This window comes from Paramormyrops kingsleyae, chromosome 12, assembly GCF_048594095.1.
Source record: "Paramormyrops kingsleyae isolate MSU_618 chromosome 12, PKINGS_0.4, whole genome shotgun sequence".
Taxonomy (NCBI): domain Eukaryota; kingdom Metazoa; phylum Chordata; class Actinopteri; order Osteoglossiformes; family Mormyridae; genus Paramormyrops; species Paramormyrops kingsleyae.
The window spans coordinates 13220204-13244645 of record NC_132808.1 but is presented as its reverse complement, the minus strand read 5'-3'; the positions used below and the strand labels follow the sequence as shown (position 1 = coordinate 13244645).

At 46.4% G+C, this 24442-nt stretch overlaps 3 protein-coding genes across 3 annotated transcripts; 1 reads left to right on the top strand and 2 right to left on the bottom strand.

The window, feature by feature from the left end:
• Positions 1–9253: 9253 nt before the first annotated feature.
• On the bottom strand, positions 9254–11068 carry cfap184 (cilia and flagella associated protein 184). The gene has a single exon (XM_072718777.1). It carries the CDS (start codon positions 10782–10784, stop codon positions 9333–9335), a length of 1452 nt encoding a protein of 483 aa, XP_072574878.1. The 5' UTR covers positions 10785–11068; the 3' UTR covers positions 9254–9332.
• Positions 11069–11095: 27 nt separating this feature from the next.
• On the top strand, positions 11096–16515 carry tada2b (transcriptional adaptor 2B). Its single transcript, XM_023825444.2, has 2 exons — positions 11096–11365; positions 12117–16515. The coding sequence occupies exons 1-2, from the start codon at positions 11096–11098 to the stop codon at positions 13272–13274; spliced, it is 1428 nt and encodes a 475-aa protein (XP_023681212.2). The 3' UTR covers positions 13275–16515.
• A 2484-nt stretch (positions 16516–18999) lies between these two features.
• Positions 19000–21960, bottom strand: grpel1 (GrpE-like 1, mitochondrial). The gene is made up of 4 exons (XM_072718778.1): positions 21818–21960; positions 20942–21098; positions 20594–20675; positions 19000–19975 (listed from the first exon to the last, which is right to left on the bottom strand). Exons 1-4 carry the CDS (start codon positions 21883–21885, stop codon positions 19629–19631), a joined length of 654 nt encoding a protein of 217 aa, XP_072574879.1. The 5' UTR covers positions 21886–21960; the 3' UTR covers positions 19000–19628.
• Positions 21961–24442: the final 2482 nt, after the last annotated feature.

Sequence of the window (24442 nt, the reverse complement as noted above, 5' to 3'; positions counted from 1 at the left end):
GAGCAAAATGAAACTACAGTCTTTTATTCCTCTATATTCATCTTATAACTGTCATACACATCTGGGGAAAGTCTCACTTTGAACATGCTGTTTGTTGTCAAACTGTAATGTACTGCATCCATCTTTACTCAGAATTGAGCTACAACTTAGTTTGTAACATGAAACAGATTATAAACTGCAAGAAATTACAAATTGCCTTTTTGAGATTTAAGCATGGTGGTGTTAAATATGGTGTTACTCCATCACAAATACATCTGAAGACTCGTGTGTGTGTGTCTGTCTATCTATCTGTCTGCCTCACTGTCCCAGACCTGCTCCACCTTCCTCTCGGCTCTGCAGTTGCTGCTCTTCAGCGCCCCCAGCCTGAGCTCCAGCGCCATGACATCGCCCACCCTTTCCTCCATGTCTCGCAGCAGCACGCTCTTCCCCAGCAGCCCGCTGCGTTGGCGCAGCCGCAGGTTGTCTGCCCGCACCCTGTCCCGAGCCCGCTTGCCGCATGTCAGAGAGTCACGTGACCGTGCCACCGCCGCCTCCATCTCCGCCAGCTGCGAGCGCCGCGTTCGGTTCTCCATCTGCACCCACTGCAGCTTCTCCTTCACGTGCGTCAGCACGCGCACGGCGCCCGCGATCTTGTTACGCAGCTTCAGAATCTCCTCGTCTCGCTCCTCCACCTTATCTTTTTTTTTCTTTCTTTTAATTTGTGGCCCACCATCACCCCTCTTCGGAGGACAACTTTATATTTAATTACAACTTTATACATATTCTCAAAAGTATTTACATTCACATTAATATCAAACGTAGATGGGGGGGGTGTTAACATATAACATAATATATAAACTGAAATACAGCATAAAACAAATGACAAGCATACAGGAGGCAAGATAGTGGCACAAGATCCAACAGTGAGGACAGAGCAAAAAGACAGACAGACAGACAAGAGACAATATGAAGTGACTTACAAGAGACTGGGACACGGCAGATAAGCAGTTACTGTTGGAGATGCTGAAGTTGGTCAAAGGTATGTGAATGTGTGGGGTTTGTACTGAAGGTAAGTAAAAGTAAGTGTGTATCTGTATGGGGAGGGGGGGGGAGGGGGGGGATATACGCGTTTCTTTTTTTGTTTTGTGCTGAGGCTATATTTTTATTAAGTTTATTCTGATGGAATTTTCAGAAAAGTTATGAATGGATTCCAGGTATCCTTAAAGGCTGACATATGCTTCCACTGGACAGCATTAATTTCTTCCATTGAGAATCAAGTTGCTCCAGTGAGTAATATGACATGAGCTCTTACATTCCCAGTTTCGGAGGACAACTTTCTTGGCGACAGCAAGAGAAATGAGCAAAGGGTTTTTATATTTAGATGGAAGATGGATATTAGATGTATCGCCAAAAAGGCAGAGTGACGCTATCCAAAGCAACATACTTAATTTGAAAAAGCAGAGTCCCTGCAGCAATTGGAGTTAAGGTCTTTGCTCGAGGGCCCAACTGTGAAGTCGTAGGATTTAAACAGGCAACCTTAGGCTCACAGACACAGCACCGTAACCCACTGAGTCACACTGCAGCCACACGATCACCAGTTAATGCACGTGAAACAAACTCTGACCACAGACATGATCTTCACTCACTTTGTCAGGAGATTAATAAACACAAATCTCTCTTACAGTGTTTATAGAAGCAGAACAAAGAACAATAACTAGGTAGAAATATTACATCAGACTTAAATGACACACTTTTAACTTGGAAAGCATATTCATTGATGACATGTCCAGATGTTTGATCTACGATTAATGTGTTTTAACTCTTATCTCAGATTAGAAAAATCATTGAATGCTGCCTCAAAGTACCTGATTATCAATCTAATTACGAAGGGAGGTATAAAATACCTGTAACACCTAAAGCCCAACATTGTGTGACATTGTGTGACATTGTGTGACTTTTCTCAATGTAATCAGGTTCACCAGATCTGTGTCTGTGGTCCTTTCAGGTGCCATCATCAAGTGATACTGCTTCAGTTTTGGTGGGAAATGTCTCAGATCATCACCTATACCAGTGATTCTCAACCTTGACTGAGCCTCCCTATGATAAATTTTTCCAACCTTCTCACAGATTGTTACAAATAAATTGTATGCTGAGATCCCACATGATAACTTTCACAGAGAGGTGAAAATCATCTTGGGTCCCACAATGTTCATGGCAAGTTTGGAAAAGATCTATTGAATACTTTTAGAGTTACTGTGTTCACAAGGTCAATTGTCGTCTATAGCCGCCCAATCCTTCCTTTGTTGCCACCTAGTGCTGCTGTTTCAATTTTGGGGCATTTTGCCTCAAAATGAAATCAGGTGAAGATTGTTTTTTTGTGAGGCAGCACCCAGGAAAAGCACTGGCATACCCTGCTCAGGAGAGAGTGCAGCTAAAATAATGCAAAAACAGGGTGTAGATCTCCATTATCTGTAACCACTTGTCCTCTTCAGGGTTATGGGTAATCTGCAGTAATCCAGAATGGGGCTCCAACCTATCACCATGCACACTCAGTCACTCACACAAACATGCACCATTCACCATTATGGGCTGTTTGGTAACTCCGAATAACTTCTGGAACCCAGGTTCCACAGTTGTGAGGCAACGGTGCTAACCACTGCACCACTGTGCCACCCCCAGATGTAGATCTTCATCTATAAAACATAATAATAAGATCAGCTGACAGAGTCCAGAGGCCCCCCACCAAGTCAGGCACGCAGCATTCATGGATGACCTCAGCATCACAACATCATCTTAGAAAAGATCCAAATACTTTTTGAGTTATTGCGCTAATGGTATCAAGTGTCTGAAACTGTCCTTCTCTTTTATATCACTATGCTACATTGTTTCAATTTTGGTGTGATCTGTCTCAAAATATGACCAGCTCCAGATAATCACCCTTACACTGCGTCTGCAAATTTGAGAAATATCTGTAAAATAGTTATTGAGTTATCAAGTTAAGGAGGCAGCGGCCAGAGGCAGTGGACTGGTCACAAAATCCAGGTCTAGCCTGGTTATTTGTTAGCCATTGTTAGCAATATCAGTTGATAACACATTACACTGTGTTTTGTGCATAAACCTCGTCCACAGATAACTTGGACAGTATTGTGTGTGTGACCGATTTAATGGGCCACAAATAAGATGTAACTGCTAATAAACAATATAAACCTACAGCTTCCACGTCTCTTGGTAAAGGGGGCAGCCATCTTGGATTCTGAGTTCAGGGTTGTGTCAATTCCTCCAAGTTCACATATCAAAATTTTGACCTAAGCGGGCGTTCCAGTTGATTTTTCTGACTAGGAACTTATAATGTCCGAGTTACGAGTTCAGATGGAATGCAGCATTAGTTACGCCGTCAGGGTAAAAACCAGTGTAACCCATTGTTTTACCCTATAACCAGATTTAACTAATGATAAGAAGCCATTAAATATCATTCACCACTCATACAATATACCATATACCGTACATGTGTCCAGATTACGGTGTTCAAACGCTTGATGGCCGGCACCAAGTTTGCATAACCAGAAACAACAGGGAGTCCACAGCAAGACTCTGTTAAGAATTTTTTTGCCAAAATGTCTGTGAATTTATCCCTATCAATCTTGTGGATGATCTTTTTTCCTCTTGGACATGAATTACTTGGGCTTATTAAAAATCAGCAAAACTTCCTATTTCATTCACCGCGACCATCCGCATCCACAGCCAAATGTAGAATGAACATAAGTTGCCCCACGGATGACCCTCCCCAGGCTGAAAGCACACGTGGAAAAGTAGAGTATGAACTAGGCTTTAGAATGGGGGTGGGCAGTCTTATCCACAAAAGGCAATTGTGCATGCAGGCTTTTGGGATGACATTTAGGTCAGCTGTTCAAACCCAGCTGTGAGGACTCTTCAACCAATCAGTCCTCTAATTATTAATCTAATTAGGGAGTTGCAGTGAAAACCCACAAACACTGCGGCCCTTTCTGGATACGACTGGCCACCCCTGCTGTAGACGGATGCAGCCCCTGAATTCGAACATGTGCTGGTGCAACCATCTGAGAAAGTTGGTAGCATCAGTGCTACCACTGGAAGAGTTAGTCTGGAGCCATGAATAATGATATGAAATTGTCTTATTACCACTTTTAAGCTTCTAGGAATTATGCTTATATTAACTAACATCATTTAACGGCATCAGTCACTGTGCTTCTTTTCCCCCGTGTATTCACAAAACGACTATAAAAAAATCAACCCAGAATTCTGAGTGAAATTTTTTTAAACTTAAATTTCAAAACAACTTTTTATTTCTCGGAAGACCTTGGATTGCATATTTATAACATCTTCTGTAACTTGGTACTGGCGCACTATTAAATAGCTAAACATAATAACCATTACCTACTTCACACAGTACATTACACAGTCCACATCACTTCTGTAAAACAATCGTTCACTGAGTTTAATCGTTTAACTGAGTTTAGATCTCACATAAAGGTATCAGATGATCTTTTAACTTTGCAGGCCGAATCCTTTAGATCAGTGCCCGTTATTCTAACGAACACAACTAGACAAAACGTCCTTTCACACAACAATCAAATCCCATTACTCGGCATATTACGGTTTAGAACTGAGATTATGCAATAAGGTACTACTATTATCTGTTATCAGAGTTCTGTTTATAGTCACTTTACCTGTTGGGGTGTCGGAATACACTTTAAATCAGAAACGCTGTCTTCCTCACGCATTCAACGATCACGTGCTGACAACTTCTGCTCTACTGCAGTCAGCCACTGCTGCTGTACTACGCGGCCCAGCGCGCCCTCTGCTGGCTATGAGATGCTTAGCAGGTAAAAAAATGACCACACCTCCCAATAGAATAATTCAGGCAAATGACATAACAGACATAACAGAATAATTCAGGTAAATGACAAATCAATTGTGGTATTATGTTTATTTGGACCTTAGCTTAAAAATGGGGGGCGTGGGTGACGTTTTCGCTGTCAGTGCCACACTGCTTTGTCTGCTGCTGCTTAGATGAACAGATGATATAGAAGAGAACGTAATAGAGCTACGTTTTGTTGACCTTGACTTACTTGATCCACCTGAAACATTGACAGCAGAGAGGTTCTACCAGTGTATGTACCCTCCACTGTTATTCAAAGGGTTCTTAAAAAGTAGTCAGAGGTGGAAAGTTCAGGTCCAAAAAGTACAAGTTTTTTTCCACCCAAACCAGTACAGTACTCTGTGACTGTAGGAGCCTTAATGCTCAACTGGATGGTTGAAATAAAACCTTGCAGGCACGTGCATAGGGGGGGCGGGCGGAGGGTGCTTGAGCACCGCCCCTTTCCTCCAGGATGCCGCTAGTGCCCTTTTCTTGTTTTTTTTTTTTTGTTGTTGTTGTTGTTTTTTTTTTTTTAAATGTGTATGTGCACATGGAGCCCTGTCTTTGCCCCTCAACAATAAAATGTAACTATTAATCTCAATTTTGCTAAATAATAGGATCTGGCTTGCATCAGTCACATGACTGCCATTAACCAATGCTCGCCCTTGAAGGCAGAGCGCGCTCGTTACGAGCCGGGTACGAGCTCGCAAAGTGCACGCGCATTTTCTGCAGGCTGGGTGGTGCGGAGCTGGAGGAGAAGCAGGCAAATTAATTGGAAGGTGCAGACTGCAACAAAACAGTAAATAGGGTGTACAGCGCACACTATAGTCTATAACAACAAATGAATTGAAATAAATGAGCGTGCTGTTTGTGCAACAGCGCGACAAACATTACCTGTCCTTTTATGAACTGAAGTAGTGGTGGTCATTAACTGCTAGCTAACTGGGTAAGGGTGTTACAAGGGGGTCTGTAGCTCTGTCCACCGTTTTAGGGAACATGTTTTGTTTTAAAGTAAGTTACAGGACTTTTCCCTTCTTTTCTGGAGGGCTTTTATTTAACTAAAAATCTAATATGGATATCCACATAATTCCATATTAGATTCGTCATGAATGTGAGTTATTGTTATTCAGCCTGTTCTATCTTTTTTAACTTTGAGCACCCGCCCCTTTAAACGTCTCTGCACGGCCCTGAAACCTAGTCTGGATTTGCACTTTCTGGACCTGAACTTTCCACCTCTGAAAGTAATACCATGCAGCAGAGTTGAACAGATTCATGCACTTATTTGCATTAATCCAACACCATTTGAGAAATGATTATTTACTGGCCGCAAGTCCGTCCAGCACCAAGAGTACAGACTGATAGGTTTCCTCTACTGACCGAACTAACATATTCCTTATTATTTCGTTAGATCTAATTTTAGTTTCCGTCATTTTTTCAACGATAGCTCATGTTCTAGTTCGGTATTATCGTACCATCCAATTACGTATGTAAGTGCGTTTGTATTTTCTGTGTGATGCACAATATATTTGCTAGACGCGTCGAGTTCAATATTAATTCATATTTAAATGTCGTTTGCAGACAAGTTTACTCATTTTCTCCCGTGTTTATATGTTACTGACATATACACTCGACGCGGATCGCTTTCCTAATGTTCCTAATTTGCCCAAACAGCTCCGATTCCTCTTTTTAAACGTCTGTATGCTGCGACTGAAGTTTAATGCATCGCAAATATGTGAAAATATCCGCCCAATAATGGGACCTTTTGGAAAAAATATTGTCTTGATGTTCGATCAAATAGAATAAATAATAGACCCAGCAGACGCTTGCGATATACAATCACATTTGCTCAACAAAACGTAATTAAGGAAAATGTAAATATTTAGGTACTTATACAAACTTCAAAGGGTTCGGCAACTGCGGTCCAAAACCTGTATCCGTCAGTGTGATTCCAGTTAGAAAGATCTGTTCCTCCTACCGTGACAAATTATTATTTAAATGTGTTTTGGGACGTATCCAAAACATGATATCAATTTACAGGCGTTCCTATACAGACAGATTGCATTTAGGCATAATAATAGATAATAGACAATATTCTGTGGTTAGCACTGCTGCCTCGCACCTGGGTCCAAGTCTCCACCATGGTTCCATGTGTGTGGAGTTTGCATGTTCTCCTGTGTCATTGTGGGCTTTCCTCTGGGTACTCTGGTTCCCCGCCCCCAGTGCAAAATCATGCTGAGGTTCATTGGAGTTACCAAATTGCCCGTAGATGTGCGTGTGTGAGAGAGTGGTGTGTGAGTGAATGGTGTGTGAGTGAGTGGTGTGTGAGAGAGTGGTGTGTGAGAGAATGGTGTGTGAGTGAGTGGTGTGTGAGAGAGTGGTGTGTGAGTGAGTGGTGTGTGAGAGAGTGGTGTGTGAGAAAGTGGTGTGTGAGTGTATGGTGTGTGAGAGAGTGGTGTGTGAGTGAGTGATGTGTGTGAGAGTGGTGTGTGAGTGAGTGGTGTGTGAGAGAGTGGTGTGTGAGTGAATGGTGTGTGAGAGAGTGATCTGTGAGAGAGTGGTGTGTGAGTGTATGGTGTGTGAGAGAGTGGTGTGTGAGAGAGTGGTGTGTGAGTGTATGGTGTGTGAGAGAGTGGTGTGTGAGTGAATGGTGTGTGAGAGAGTGGTGTGTGAGTGAGTGGTGTGTGAGAGAGTGTTGTGTGAGAGAGTGGTGTGTGAGAGAGTGGTGTGTGAGAGAATGGTGTGTGAGTGAATGGTGTGTGAGTGAGTGGTGTGTGAGAGAGTGGTGTGTGAGAGAGTGGTGTGTGAGTGTATGGTGTGTGAGTGAGTGGTGTGTGAGAGAGTGGTGTGTGAGTGAATGGTGTGTGAGTGAGTGGTGTGTGAGTGAATGGTGTGTGAGTGAGTGGTGTGTGAGAGAGTGGTGTGTGAGAGAATGGTGTGTGATAGAGTGGTGTGTGAGTGTGTGGTGTGTGAGTGAGTGGTGTGTGACTGTGCCCTGCAAGGGGTTGGCGCTCCATTCTGGGTTGTTCCCTGTTTGCACCCGTAGCCTCTAGTACAGGCTCCCTGAATAGGACAGTAGTTATGGAGAATGGATGGATGGATATTAAACATATATAACATAAAACTATCAAAATGGTTCCAGCATCATGTGTTGGCTCAGCTGTGCATGTGATCTCGTCCTCGAAGGAATAGTTGCATCTTCGTTGGGCCCTTAACCTCCCAAAAGGCTCCAGGGGCCCCAGATAAATGGCTGACTGTGCCCTCATACACCAAACTCTGCTCGGTGTTTGTGCCTCAAAAAGAGAGAGAGGCAGGATATGTGGGGACTAAGGAATTCCAGTGATCCTGTACTCAATCTTGTGCAAATGGAAAATAAAGCATCCCTGCTCCAGGGGCACTGCACACTGCACACTGTCTGACCCTGTGCTGTGACCCCCCTCCCCCCCCAAGCTTACTCTCAGCTGCATATATGTGTCTGTGTGTCTCATGGATCCTGTCGATCAGCCACTCTGGCATTTGGCGTCCAGTGAGACTGACAGAAGGGGATCCATCATCTGGGACGTCAGCCACCCAGCTCACACCCCCTTAACACTCCTGTCCTCTGGAAAACGCTACCGGTGCATCACCCCCCCCACCTGTTTCAGGGACAGCTTCTCTACTCAAGACAGTAACCGAGACAGTGGCCTGCATCTGTCCCCCCCACTGCATTGTACTGCACATTGTTAAAATTCCACTTCTGCACTTTATTAGTATTTATTACACGGTAGCCAGTTTCCATCCCCGTTGCACTTATTACTTATTTGTTTGCTCGTTCTCATACAGCACTGTATGTCCTGCATCACACTGCTATGTGTCCCACTGCTCCCCCCGCCCCCACACCTGTCCCCTTCCCTGTAACTGTGGTATAAGAATTTCACTGTGTTCCTCTGCACACTTGTGACAATAAAACCTGAAACTTTCACACAAAGGAATCGAGGGAGAACCATGCAGAGTGAGAGAAACAAGTTTGTCTTTTATTCTTCTATAATCATCTTGTAACTGTCTTACACATCTGGGGGAAATCTCACTGTGGAACATGCTGTTTGCTGTGTTAAACTGCAATGTACTGCAAAGGAATTCATCTTTGCTGAGGATTCAGCTACCACTCAATCTGTTACAAAAAACAAATTTTAAAATAAACTGCATTAAATTACAAATCACCTTTTTTATATTTAAGCATCGGATGATTCCAAGGGCCCCTGAGTGACAAGGGCCCTAAAATACAATTGGGTTGGGTTGGGGCCCAATATGATATGCTTTCATGGGGCCCAAAATCTCTAACAACACCCGTGATGGTAAATATTAGTCCAACAGGAATAGATCTGAAAGCCTGTATTACATGTGTGTGTGTGTGTCTATCTGTCTGCCTGCCTGTTCATCCCACTACGGTGTGTCCCAGACCTGCTCCGTCTTCCTCCTTTCAGTTCCTGCTCTTCAGCGCCCCCAGCCTGAGCTCCAGTGCCATGACATCGCCCACCCTTTCCTCCATGTCTCGCAGCAGCACGCTGTTCCCCAGCAGCCCGCTGCGTTGGCGCAGCCGCAGGTTGTCTGCCCGCACCCTGTCCCGAGCCCGCTTGCCGCGTGTCAGAGAGTCACGTGACCGTGCCACCGCCACCTCCATCTCCGCCAGCTGTGAGCGCCACGTTCGGTTCTCCATCTGCACCCACTGCAGCTTCTCCTTCACGTGCGTCAGCACGCGCACGGCGCCCGCGATCTTGTTACGCAGCTTCAGAATCTCCTCGTCTCGCTCCTCGACCTTATCGCTGTACGTCTGGTTCTCCAGCTTCAGCTGCTCGAAGTCGAGGATGTGCAGCCCCTCCGCCAGCCCCTTCTTGGCAGACAGTGCTCTCTCACCCTTGGCGATGCCCGCCTTCAGCTTGATGTTCTCCAGGCGCACACGCGCCAGCTCCTTCTCCTTGTGCCGCTCGGCTGCCTGGATCTGCTCCATCTGGGCCTTTGCAGATTCCTTACCCAGATGCCAGGCCAACGCTGGTCCTGCCACCTCCTGCTTCCGGGCCTGGAGGACCTGCCACTCCAACTCTGCCTGGCGAAGGCTCTCCTGCACCTGCTGCCGCAGCTCCTCCTCTTGCCTCCCAAAGTGCTCTTTGTGCTGCTGGTGCTGCTGCCTGATCTCCTGTATGTGGGAGGTGAAGACGAGGTAACGGTGCCCATCGCTCCTCTCAGTCTGCTCCTCCTCTCCCCTCCTCTGGAGGAAATACTCTGCCAGCTTTGCCTGACACTGCCCGTTCAGCTGGCTGAGCTGATCCCTTTCGGCCTGAAGCTCCTCCAGCTCCCTCTTGCTCTCCTCGTAGCTCAGCTCGCTCCCCTGGACCTCCTCCACCAGGCAGCCCTTCTGCTCAGGAATGCTGGGGCTTACCCTAAGGGCCCCCCTCCCCGTCACAGTGCCTACTTCCGTAAACGGCCGGCCTTCCTCACCGGATAGTGTCTCCCTAGTTAGGAGGTGGGAGTCTCCTGATTCCTCCTGGTCAAACATTTTGCTGTCCAGCAGCTCGTCTCGAACCTCTTGGCCGACTTCAGCCTCACTGGTGACCCTGGTTTCTGGCTCAGCGCTCTCTGATGTTCTTATCTCCTCCTCATGTTCACAGTTGCTGTGACTGGCTCCTGTCTCCTGGTCCCCATTGTCATACATGGCATCTCCTGTTCCTTCTGCTGTGTCTGTATTGCCAGTTGCACTTTCTATTTTGTCATCACTGCCACTGCTGCCTGGTAATTTGTCATCAAACTTCTCTCCAGTTCGTGTCTCTTCTGTACTTTCATCTTCCTTCGTCTGTTCTGTGCTTTCACTGTCATCAGCAGAGTTTAACCTATCCATTAAAAGTTCAGTTTTTACACCAGATTCCTCCAATTCCATATATTATTATTGCCCTTAATGTGTTATTATATTTCAATAATGTAAGTAAAGCTGTTAATTAATCCGATTTATTATTATTATTTGGTTCCGAAATACAAGCAAAAGCATTGAGACACGGCTCACCGAGTTGCCTAGGTCGTGTTTCGGGATTGTTATGGTAACGGAGAGGGGGCGAAGAAGGGTTGACCAATCATAGCGACCTGCGCCTCATTAATATTAATGAGACGCAGTACGTTGTACGCATGCGTGACAGTACGCATGCCCTGCCTTCGAGGCGCCGCTGCTTCCAACAACAAGCAGGAGCCAGCGACATGGCCGACCTGGGGAAGAAGTACTGCGTGAACTGCCTAGCAGACGTGACGAACCTCAGGCTTCGCTGCACGGATTGCCAGGACATTGAATTGTGTCCGGAGTGTTTCTCCGCCGGGGCAGAAATAGGCAGCCACCGGCGATGGCACGGCTACCAGCAAGTGGACGGCGGGCGCTTCACTCTCTGGGGTCCCGAAGCAGAGGGAGGATGGACCAGCAGGGAAGAGCAGCTGCTGCTCGATGCGATCGAGCAGTTCGGCTTTGGCAACTGGGTAGGCTCTTCTACCTAGCTAGCAAGGACGTGCATAATCCTTACATTCATTAACAACACCAGCTTCCTAACCGTTGCATATGAAAGTCGTTTAGCACCGAAACTCCTGCACATTTCTTCGAAGATGCATGTGTTATTTGATGGCTTTAACGATTGATTCTGTTTATTTGAAGAGACTGATCCTACTCTGAAGTCTAGGAGAGTCCCCCTCTGCCATACCCATATGTGGAAGAGGCGTGCAGTCGAGAAAAGAAATGCATATAACATAAAGTAGCCAGCACTGGTGGTTTCCGTAAGCAGAGAAACGCTGGTGTATATGCGTGTTCACGTACGGCGCTGTAAATATTTTGCTCAAAAGAATACTGTTTTCCGTACATTTATTACTATGGGAAAAGATTGGAAAAAACTGCGGTTAAACTATATCGTTTTCTGTTAGGTCGTGTTTTCAGGTTTGTCATGTATATTATTTACGCTAAATATAATAATAAATTAGGACTTCTCCGGTTAGTAAAGGTGACTCGCTCAGTAAAACAGTCGGTGCTTCTTGCAATTAGTACGTGATACACATGCATAAATTAAGTTTTTAGGTAATAATCAGCTGTATGAATTGCATTTTTTGCTTCCTTGTTTTATTATTATGAAATGTCACATGTAATTATATTTCCAATAGCAAAACAGATTTCACAACGTATGGTTTTAGCTGTGTATCATTATGCAGAGTATGCGCAACACCTGCATCTCTGTGTTGGCAGGAGGACATGGCCGCGCACGTGGGGGCATCGCGGAGCCCCCAGGAGGTGATGGACCACTATGTCAGCATGTACATCCATGGTAACCTCGGCAAGGCCTGCATCCCTGACAGCATCCCCAACCGGGTGACGGACCACACGTGCCCCAGTGGGGGCCCGTTGTCCCCCAGCCTGACCACGCCCCTGCCCCCGCTGGACATCTCTGTCGCCGAGCAGCAGCAGCTGGGCTACATGCCGTTGCGTGATGATTACGAGATCGAGTACGACCAGGAGGCGGAAAAGCTTATCAGCGGCCTGTCCGTCAACTACGACGACGACGACGTGGAGATAGAGATGAAGCGCGCCCACGTGGACATGTACGTCCGCAAGCTCCGTGAGCGCCAGCGGCGCAAGAACATCGCCCGAGACTACAACCTGGTGCCCACCTTCCTGGGCAAGGACAAGAAGGACAAGGAGAAGGACAAGCCTGTCCTGGGTGGGGTGGGTGGGGTTGGGGGTGGGGTCGGGTTGGGTGCGGCGTCATCGGCACCTTTAGGTACCGTGAGCTCGTCGTCAGCTCCGGCCGTGCCCAAGCGCAAGATCACCAAGGAGGAGAAGGAGCAGCGGCTGAAACTGCGGGCGCTGTGTCAGTTCATGGCCCATCGGGAGTTCGAGGAGTTCTTCGAGAACATGCACAAGGAACGGGCGCTGCGGGCCAAGGTGCGAGAGCTGCAGCGATACCGGCGCAACGGCATCACCAAGCTGGACGACTCTCTGGAGTACGAGGCGGCGCGGCACAAGCGTGAGAAGCGGAAGGAGAACAAGAGCGTGACGCAGTCAAAACGGGGAGGAGGGGGCGGGGCAGGTGGTGGGGGCGGGGCAGGTGGTGGGGGCGGGGCCGGTGGCGTGAAGGAGGAAGGCAAGGAAGGTGAGTTCTCCGCCATCGAAAACCTCTCAGGCTTCGAGCTGCTGTCGGACCGTGAGAAGGTCCTGTGCAACTCCTTGAACCTTAGCCCCATGCGTTACGTGACGGTGAAGACCATCATCATAAAAGACCACCTGCAGAAGAGGCAGGGCATTCCCGCCAAAAGCCGCCTGCCCAGCTACCTGGACAAAGTTCTCAAAAAGAGGATCCTGAGCTTCCTGACGGAGAGCGGCTGGATATCGCGGGACACCTCCTAGCAGTTGCATCCTGCGTCTCCTCGCTCGCCCTGTAGGTTCCAGATGGACCAAACTACCAGATTCTAATGCCATTGTTGGTTCCTTCCATCTTTTTTTCTACTTTCATCGCTTTTCTGCCTGTAAATTTGAAGTGTACATTGTAAAAGCAAAGATTTATCCCTTAAAAATTTAAAACACAAAGGGGGGGGGGGGGGGGTTAAGAAAGATATTTTTCCAGATTGATCAGAATAATCCTCGTGCGTAGTGCTCCCAGGCAGGCTTTGCCAGGTGAGATCTGCCTGCTACTAAGTCATTGGTAGCCTAGCGCTTCGCTAGGCGGTGGTTCTTGGCGACCCCCCAGTCTGGGAGGTGGATTCCGGATCCACAGGTTGTATGTTACTGTTCTTTTCCATTAAAGTGTTCCACACTGGTGCGCTGCCGCAAGCCGGTTCTCATTGTGGGGATGCTCTTCCCGTAAAAGGCAGCGCGTGTATCGTCTGCAGCTGCGTTGCCCTTCCGTAGCAGAGATGTTCCTGGAATGAGGAGTGAGAACTTTCAAATATAATGAATGTGTGTGTGTGTGTGTGAGAGAGAGTGAGCGAGCGAGTGAGTGAGCAAACAGTTGAGACATCGCAGCTTGATCTCTGGGTTTTGTAACTCTTTAAGTCGTCAGTGTAGCTCTAGATGCTTTGGAACAATTGTGGACAAAGTGTATGTAGTACACAGGGGGCTTGGGGTCTGATGTGGAGGCCGATGACCTCGGCAGTGTGACAGCCGCCTTTGCGTTCTCCATCTGCAGGGGCTTCTTGTTGGCCTCTGAAAATCACTCGTACCTCTTCTGATTGGACACTGCAGTTTCAGTGCTAAGCTGCGGAACCTTCCTGTGCCTGTGAGAGAGCGCCGTTTTCGAGGAAGCCGCTTTAACATTTTTGCGGAGGGCATTATGCTTTTAATTTATGCCGTTCCTGAAGCAAAGGGTGGACACAAAGCTCAAGTTTGCCAAACGGACACGTTTTAACGTCCATCTTGCTGGAGTCCAAGGTCCACCTGCTTCCACAGTGATCGATTGTATTGTGAACCGTAGAACTTGTGGTGGCGATTATTATTTGGTTTTAACAATGCATGTTCTATTTCCTTATTGGCTGTGTTAGTGCATAGGCTGGGTGTACCATCCAGAAATTAGTCAAAGAATCCATTGTGTATGTCTGTTACTGGTCTGTGTCTTTGTAGTTCTCCGTCCAAACGGCAGCTATCATGGTTCACTGTCTTCCGCGGCTCATGTGGTCTGTGATTTTAGTCAGTCCCGTGTTCCAATTAAGAAACACTGATCTACAGCTGTGATTGGTTAAAACTGAAGCTGGGCGACTATGGCGTGAACGTGTACAGGAGGGTGGGGGAGTAGGAGGAATGCTTTGGTTTGGGCTCATTTGTGCAATAACTTCGTGACTTGGCTAAAATCAGCTGCTCCCTAAATCATGTGGAATTCAGCGTCTTGGTAGCTGTCCTTAAATGTCAGTCTAAAAAGAACCAAAAAAAAAAACCTCAGTATAATTTGTTAAAAGTAATTCCTGTGTTTCAGGCTTGTGAGGACTTTAAGGGTCACTGCTGCCATCTGAATCTTGCATATTCTCCTTCAGAAGCCCTGGATTAGGAAGGCGTGCAGGTTTCACTTAGTTTCAATCCTGCTGCCAGCAAAAACGATGGAATAACCAAACCAGAGATGTGCAGTGAAGGGAGGCCAGACTGTCTGAGAGCAGGGTGACTGCTTGGAGCCGCCGCACATGCGTCACTGCGCCTTAAAGGGCCGGGACTGGTTTGTGTCAGGTCGGTGTCATTGTAATGCTACTGGACAAGGTCACGGGGCAAGTAGTGCTACTTTTAAGGGGTACTGTGGTAACCAGTGCTGCGGTAGACTTGCAGTTGGTGTTGCTACGGGTTGCTTCCGTGGGCCGTGGCGGTGTTGGCATGCTTCATTGCAAACGTGTGATGTAGAGTAGGTAGAATCTGGTGTATGAGGAGCCTGTGTGGGATTCCCTCCTCCGGGGGAGGGGCTTGGCATAGCAGCCGTGTGAAACGGAAGTGAGCAGGTGCCGTCCCGCTAAGGTGAGGCAGGAGGGCAGGACTGGGCGGAGGCCCCTGTACTTGGAGAACAGGGGGCACCCTTGTTGAAAGCGAGACCCCTGGAGTTTGGGTCTGACCTGACGTAGGACCACACACTGTGTTTAAGAGCAGCCGATGAGGGCCAGTGGGACTCGAACCAGGGGCGGATACATTGAAGAGAAGCCAGCAGACCAGCTGCTTAACGTTTTATTTGCCCCAAACGTGTATAAAAAAGCCACATTACAGAATACAGTGAATTATGCTGAGCATCCGCTTCACTAATGAAGACAGACAGAATGCGTAGATCGCTACCGCGCTCTGCAGTGTCCCACGGGATACATGCACTTCTCAGTAATGATTTACCTGCGATGCAAAGCGCCCTGCTGTCTGTCCTGTGGTGCTTCACTGTACTGTGAGAGCATGTTAAGAACCCAGCCGCTTACCGTCTGCATGTCCCGAAACGTCCTTCTAACCTAGTGAAGCTAACGCGCTGGTTGTGTGCTAGCAATGATCGTTCACTGTTTGCTTTTTCCACTGTTTGTAACTGGGGGTGGAGGGGGGGGGGGGGAGGGGTTGCTGTTTCGCATTTTGTAAATGCTCAGATGTTTTAATTTTTACTTTTTTATTTCCCAAAGATACCAGCAGTTAACAAAAAGATGCTAAATTTAAACGAGATGTTTGCATTCTCCTTTTTGATGTCTTACATGTGATTTCTTAGTTTTTCTTGCATGTTAAGATTGGGAGGAAAAAGTATTAATCAGCAGTGCATTCAGATCTGATTGAAAGAATTGGGTAATTTATTAATTCAAAGTCATTGTAAATAAAAAAAAAAAAGTATACCTGGCTTTTTCCATGGAAATATTTTCAGTTTATATGTTATTTCATTGGGATTTTGTCAAATATTTTAGAAAATAAGTATTTTTTGTAAAATGAGTAAGACAGAGGACTATAAATGCTGATTCAAGAAATGTAAAGTATTTTATTTCCGGAACGTTTTTTAACTTTTGTAATAAGAAATAAAGAGTAAAGCGCAGAGGCTGCAGGTGTTGGGGGGGCCCTTTGTGATGTCAGAGCTGTGAAGGGGGGCGTCTGCGGGCCCCTCACTCCATTGGTGCACGTGGCAGGTTGTCATTGTGTTTTGTATTAAAGTTCACATACTTTACAGCTGTGTTTGTTCATCCTTATTTTTTCAGGCCTGTGGGGGGATGGGGGGGGGTGAAGGGTTTTATGCATGGAAGTTTGGTGGGGACAACGTGTGGCTCAGCAGGTTGGGATTCTGTGCCTGCGATCAGAAGGTCGGTGGATCAAATCCCAGGACTTGCCGCCACTGTTGTGCACTGTGTGTGTGTGTGTGTGTGTGTGTGTGAGATGGGGTCGGCGAACAGGGTTTTTCTCCACAGAGGTGAATAAAGCATCACTATCCTGTATCACATGAACACCTGAATTACACGGAAGCCTTCATCCATTAGTCTAAAGGCATCTGATGCTTTGGGGACGGGTTAACGGCAGAACCTGCAATTCTGTGAGTGTGCGAATGTTATTCTCACAGATGCTTTTTACACCCATTCTGGCTTCAGTGGGTATTTGTTTTCTCCCTCCCTTAGGGAAGCGTCCTCTTAAACTCCAGTCACGTTATGGTGTCGTGCAGCGCGCGTCGGCCGGGAGCAATCTGCTGTTGCCATGGTTTCTCGCTTATTAGCGTGCTCGTGGACGTCTCAGCTGCAAACAGCGGATGCTAACCTCTTTGTTGCGGGCGGACTATGAAGCCCACGGCCCGGCCAGAGGACACCCTGTGTGTGTGTGTGTGTGTGTGTGTGTGTGTGTGTGTCCGTGACCTTGACACATAGTGAAAGACTGAAGTGGATCTTCATATTTTGGCAGGGAAAGCTACAGGACAAAGAAGCTTTCAGAGTCCAAGATTCTAAGCTAATCGTGGTAGCCGATCTATTTGACATTCAGCAGATGCCTTCAGAAAAAACTTTGAAGAAGCTTCTTCATGATCTGGATGGCATACTGATACGCAGAGTACCTATACAGCTTCGCCACACCCCTAGCAACGCAGAGTCTGCCATCAGTGATCTGGGAAGATGATTGGTGACTGTTGAGTCTGCCATCCTTCGCTACCTGTCAGGATTACGCCGTTTCCCCAGTGCGTAGGACCTACATCTCTGCTCCTCTCAGCTTCAGCTTGTGTGCCTCATCCACCTCTGGGCTTTGAACACGCTATAATACTTACAGTGACAAAAACAAAAGGAATCACCGCACCAACACCCCCAAAGGGATGCGAATACCTTCTGTTATTACTGATATACACCATTGGGCCCAAACATTATAACCACCCTCGCATGACATGTACAATCTTGACTATCATGTTAAACACTGCATGTCAAGGTCTGGGATATATTACTTAGCAAGCCGGCGTTCGGCACTATGGGATATATTGCATAGCAAGCCGGCGTTCGGCACTATGGGATATATTACTTAGCAAGCCGGTGTTCGGCACTATGGGATATATTACTTAGCAAGCCGGCGTTCGGCACTATGGGATATATTACTTAGCAAGCCGGCGTTCGGCACTATGGGATATATTACTTAGCAAGCCGGCGTTCAATACTAGTAGCCAATGTGTGGAATGCAGAATAAACGGGCAGGAGAAAAGACCCGAGTGACTTTTGTAAGGGTCAAGTAATTAGAGCCAGACAAACGGGTCCAAGCATCTTAGAAACAGCTTGGCTTGGGGGGGGGGGGGGGGGTCGGGGGGGGGGGGGGTGCTGTCAGCCGGCCTGGGTGAGTACCTGCTGAGAGTGGTGTGGGGGGGAGAGAAGCCACAGTCAGCGACGGGGGTCCAGCGGCTAAGACTCGTCAATGTAGGATGCGAGCAAAGGCTATCCTGTGTGGTACCACTGAGGCACAAATGGCAGATCATTTTGATGAAGGGCTGCATAGCTGTGACTCGGACTTGTCAGTCCGACGCATCCGACAGACGCTTGACACATAACCGGCTGTTCATGATGCAGCAGAAAATGGGATTCATCAGACCAGGCGACCTTCTTCCATTGCGCCAAGGTTCAGTTCCAATGCATTCGTGCCCATCGTCGGTGCTTTTGATGGTAGGCGGGGCTCAGCATAGACGCTCTGATTGGTCTGTGGCGACACTGTGTGTTGTGACATCACTCACGTGACCTTTATCAAAATTATTTGCCATCTGTGCCTCAGTGGTCCCACACAGGATAGCCTTCGTTCACATCCCACACTGACGAGTGACCACTCCACACCCCGTCGGCGGATCGTGGTCTCACACCACTCTTAGTACATACTCACCCCGCCTGACCGTGAGCACCCCCCATTCCTTGCCGTTTCAGAGAAGCTCGGATCCATCTGTTTACCTGCAACAATTTGACCCATATCATAGTCACTCAGATCATGTCTTCCGCATTCAACGTCAACTAAAAGTACTGAATATTAGGACACTGTCTAATATATCCCAGACCTTCACACACACTTAATGACACAATCAACATTATTCACTTCACGTGGAGGCGGTCTTAATATTTTGGCTCATCTGTGTATATATCGAGTACCCTGGTCCTGACATTCCCTCATTAAAGACTCTGGGGGTTAGATAATACACAGACATGCTGTAACCTCTGGTAGGGAATTTAAATATGTACTTTATAACAGAAAAAAACGATTTACAGTTTCCAACAGACATACTTCAATTAATCAATCAATTTCAGTTAGTATTTTCAGTCTCTGCTTACAATGAATACAAACTGGGAATTCCCATAGGTGTTTCCCCGACAGAACAGGTCTGAATGACTTTTTATCACATCCCTCTACAGAAGCAGTTTTCGGCTTTTCCTCACATTTTATTAGACAAAAACGGGGTTAGCCTGAAAGATAAAGATACGCCGTCACATTTCCTGCACGCCTCCATGCTGGGGCTTGCTGACAGTGGCCTGTTTATATGGTCAACGGTCTTTATCCTGGTCCACACAACTCAGCCAGCTGCGTACATACGGAAAAGGTGACGAACGGGCTAAAATTTCACTTACAATTATGTAAGTTACAATTATATGTATATACATGTCTGGAAAATGTTACCTACAGATCTCTGTAGACCCTGTGACGTTCAGAAAAAACATAATACAGTGATGACAGGTTGTGCTTGAAGTCCAGAAAAACATCATTCAGCTGTTGGATTTCCGACCTGCAGGCACCAGGCAGAACGCCAGCCTTACCCACAGAGACCTGTCACCTTCATCTGGGAACATGCTATGGAGCTTTGGCCACTCCCACCAGAGCTGGCCTCAGAGTGCGCCCGTGCAGCTTGTAGCCCACCTTGGTGACTATGGCAACCGTGCCCGGCTCCTTGCCCTCTAGCGGGGCGTGGAAAAGCGCTTCGTGTTCGTACGGGTCAAACTTTTGCCCTTCGGGGCTGAGTTTGATCAAGCCGTGCTTGGTGAACACCTTCTGGATCTGCATCTCTGTCATCACCAGCCCGTCGTAGAGGTTCTTCAGGTGGGGGTTGTCCTCCTTCACCTCCTCCTTGGGCACGCTCTGCGTCGCCTTCTCCAGGATGTCGGCTACTTCCAGCAGGTCTTTGCAGAAACCCTGAATTCCTGGTCAGACCGTTTCTCGTCAGTAATTTCACACCATCAACGCGGCACAACAACTAAAACCCAACATTAGGAAACAAGTTCTCTTCTTTCTGTTAATTTGAACATGCATCTTAATGCAAAAAGGAACTTTCACTTCAGATTGTAAAAAGCATCAGATTTAGACACTAAATTATGTGCTTAAACCTTTTTCTATCGACATGCCCCAATTTTAACACTTATCCATCCATACACCCAGGCTCCATATACCCCCCCCCTCCTATGCAGGGTCACAGGGGTCCAGAGTCTATCCTGGAAACATAAGAACATAAGAACTATACAAACGAGAGGAGGCCATTCGGCCCATCGAGCTCGCTTGGGGAGAACTTAACCAATAGCTCAGAGTTGTTAAAATCTTATCTAGCTCTGATTTAAAGGAACCCAAGGATTCAGCTTGCACTACGTTATCAGGAAGACTATTCCATACCCTAACTACACGCTGTGTAAAGAGGTGCTTCCTTAAATCCCAGTTTGAAATGTTCTCCCGCTAATTTCCACCTATGGCCGGGAACAACAGGCACAAGCCAGAGAATAACCCAGGATGGGGCGCCTGCCCACAGCAGAATACTGATATTTATGTACCGTATAACTTTGCATCTTCCACCAGCTTCTGACTCCGCTGTCGGAGATTTTCTGTGTCTGCCAGGGCTCTCTTGTATTTGTCCTGTTTGTAGCAGATTACAGGAAAACATGCCAGATAAGGGCCCTTACCGGACAGGCCTCTTAAAATCAATAAGTAACTTTTCATTTCTTTACTGTACAAATTAGCAGCGTCCAATGAGGGTGCCTAACATGTTCAAAACTCATGTCAGCTCCAAACGCAAATCTGACCAAGCTCCATAAGAGAGATTACTGAAACCTAGGAGACCACGAGGTCAATCACCAGTCGGGAGTTGCACCAGGGACGACTCCCACAGAAGGTGCTCTCACCGTGATATCCTTCAGCTGCTCCTCCAGCTGGGCCTTCTCCTCTACCAGCGTCTTCTCCGCTGCGCTTACCTCCACCTTGGGGGCCCCATTGTCCTCCTCGGGGCTCTGCCCGTTGTTCTTCTGTGGGGCAGCTGCACACAGGAGACGGGGCGCCACACTGTGGTGAGTAGAGGAAGCACTTGTTTGAAATGTAACGTTCCAGCACTTTAGGAATAAGATCCAACATGCTTCAGCTGGGAAAGTGCAGGATCCAGGTAGCAGTGGCTCAAACTCATTAAAACCAACTACCATATTATCACCATGATCATTAACTATAACGAGGAATAGGGTTTTAGAATAACTGGTAAAGACCCAGGGAATTTAATCCGACCAAGGGATAAAGCAGTTAACCAGCTTGACACAAGACCCCAATATTTATTCAGTAGAGTGCATTTCGATATGCGGATATCGACAACTCCATTTAAATTTGACAGCCTGATTTTGCAAATCAGAATTCGAAACACCAAATACTGCCCCGCACGTTTCGCATGAGTGGCAGGATTTGCCGCTACATAATGTTGGCGATATCCATCAGTAAGAATTCGAGCCCGCACTTAGGGCATTTCTATTCAATTAGCATGTGCTGTGCAACAGAACGAAACTCAGTTAGCTGTTCTGCAACACATAAATAGGGAAATCGTTCGGGAACATACTACGAAGAAATTCAAAGTTGTCCTGTTCAGCTGCTTTTATAACACCTAAAGAAAGCTCAGACACGAGGATATGACAGCATCGTCACTGCAAGTAAGACCCATACAAGCCCTTTAGTCATGCTAAAATCTTTTCAATTAAATAATTTTATTCTGGAAGCTACCCCTTTAGCGGACCCTCTTTTACCTTAAAAAAGCAGGTGATGCCACAATGCCGTAACTCTGCCTCGCAGCCCGTACGCACCAGCTCGCCATTTTCGCTCGGTCGCAGCTCACACACGCTGACGGCGCAGATTAACATGCTGTTCGTGGCATTGCGTCTACACCAATCATAGCGCGAGGCCGCCGACGCCCTTCAAAAGCGTCCAATGAGAGGGCGCGCACATCCTGTTGAACTAGTTTGGTTGAAATCACGCAGAAGGTCGGCGCACGTGACCAAGGACGATTTCCAGGGTAAGGTTAAGCCGGGCGGAGTCAGTATGAATGACTGCGGCTTTTTCTCAATCGTCTGTCAGTTTCCAACACAACTTATTATCTGTACATATTTTACTAGACGCCATTGCCCAAAGCGTCGTAGAAATGAGGAAAGCTTGTGATCAGGGTTGGTGACATCCCTGAAGCAGTTTTTGAGGCTAAGGCCCTTGATTAATTGCATGATTAATTACTCATCACGGGACTTGAACGCATAGACTTTCAGATAGATACAGACTTCATTACATAAGGTTATACTCTGTGTCCTAGTAAGCACTGATGAAATGTAACATATGTTACACATTGAAAATTGAGGGCAGTGGTGGCTTGATGGTTAGGGTAGCGCACTTGTAATTGAAAGATTGCAGGTTCGAATCCCCCACCAGCAAGTCACCACTGAGGTACCCTGAGCAAGGTACCGTCCCCAAGCACTGCTCCCCGGGCGCTGAATTAGCTGCCCCCTGCTATGTCACGAAAGTCACATATGGGTCAAATGCAGAGGTCACATTTCGTTGTTGCGCACTGTGTGCTGTGGTGTGTTGACAATGACCACTGATCACTAAATTCTAATTAATCACATTTAGGAAAAAAAATATAGAGAAACAAAATATAAACTCAGAACTCTTTATTGCCTGAATGTGAACATACCTGAATTGCTTGCGTTTCGGTGTAAACAGTTAACACCGAGAGGAGTGCAGATAACAGGGGACAGTGAAAACAGGAACGAAGGACAACTGCCCAGTGCAAACATAAGAGTACAGTGGTGTTTTTAAATAATAATAAATACTTTGACATTAGTACTGCTTCATGTCAGAGACCAAAATAAGTTTCTTGTTTTATACGTCACATTGTCTCTTACATAATTAAACATCAATACCACCATCCACCACCCAGGAACTAAGTGTTTAATTTGTTTAAGTTTTTTCTTCCCCAGAAGTAGTAAAGAGATGTGACAGCTGGATGTCAAATAAGCACATTTACCAGCAGATCTTTCAGATTTCTCCCGATACAGCTTTCGCTGATCAATGTAAAATTTCATGTATTTTTCTTAATTCAAAGGATTAAAGGTTAAATTATTTATGAAATCAGGGAGGCTAGCTGTGTCACATTTGAGTGATAGCCATTCTCCCTCTCATTCAATTAATAGAGTTCGCTGCTTATAAAGTAAGAATAAGATGGACTTTACTGATCCCTGCGGAAATTATGGAAACGACTAATCTTCCATGTGTTTATTGTTTCAAAGCAGGCAGACGTATTAGCTAATTTAGCAGTAACTACTAGTGTCACTACTATTAGAACAAAAACAGTAAATCCTTTAATATTATATCAGTATCCTTGCTCTTTTTAAATCTCCGCTGTGTGACTGTTTTTCCGATGAAGAAGCAGGTAAGAAAGTGCCGATGTTTCCCTGTAACCTGTAGTTTAAGCGCCAAATCTCTGTCCATGAATACCCCATAAACCTTAAGTTACGGTACACTTTGCATTCCATCACCCTTCCCTGTATCTGGGCACGACAGGAAGTGAGATCCTTGTTACTCTACAGTCTACAGGAAGTGACTGTACTCCACCCCTTAACCAGGGCTGTCGTTAAAGTGATTAATTTTTATTTTTTTTTATTTTATTTTTTTAATATTTCTACTTATTCTCTTTTTCTTAATTTATGTTCTATGTTGTCTGTGAATGTACATACCAATGCTGTTAAATTGTGGGCAGTGGTGACTTAATGGTTAGGAAAGTGCACTTATAATTGAAAGATTGCTGGTTTGAATCCACGACCAGCAAGGCACTACCCCCAAGCACTGCTCCCTGGGTGCTGAATTAGCTGCCCCCTGCTATGTCACATACAGGTTAAATGCCAAGGACATAATCGTATTTTGTTGCTTTGGTGTGTCAACACTGATCACCAAATTCTAAATATACAGCACAATTTTTTGTTTCACTCATTTCTCAATTTATGGGTGCACGTCTGTTTCTCATTAATGAAGGGCTCCATCCTTGCTTTATGGGACTTCAGTCCTGCTTCTAGGAGCCTGATACAAACTGTCCTAGCAGTGCACTTCACACCTGCACTTAATGTTTCCCATTTCTTTTGAAGGTCACTTGATGTCATCCTACGATTCATGAGAAACTGGCAGATAAGTTAACGGTCCTCTCTGGTATTAGAATGTCGCTTCTGCCCTTTACCTGGCTGGTTTCTGATCATTCCCAGTGTCTCCTGCTTCACCATATTCTTCTGTACTGCTGTCTTAGAAACTTTGAACCTGAATTCATCCTGCTGCTCAGTGTAACCTTCTGCCAGCAGAACCAGGATTAAACCAGGATTTAAAAATCCAGACTTGTT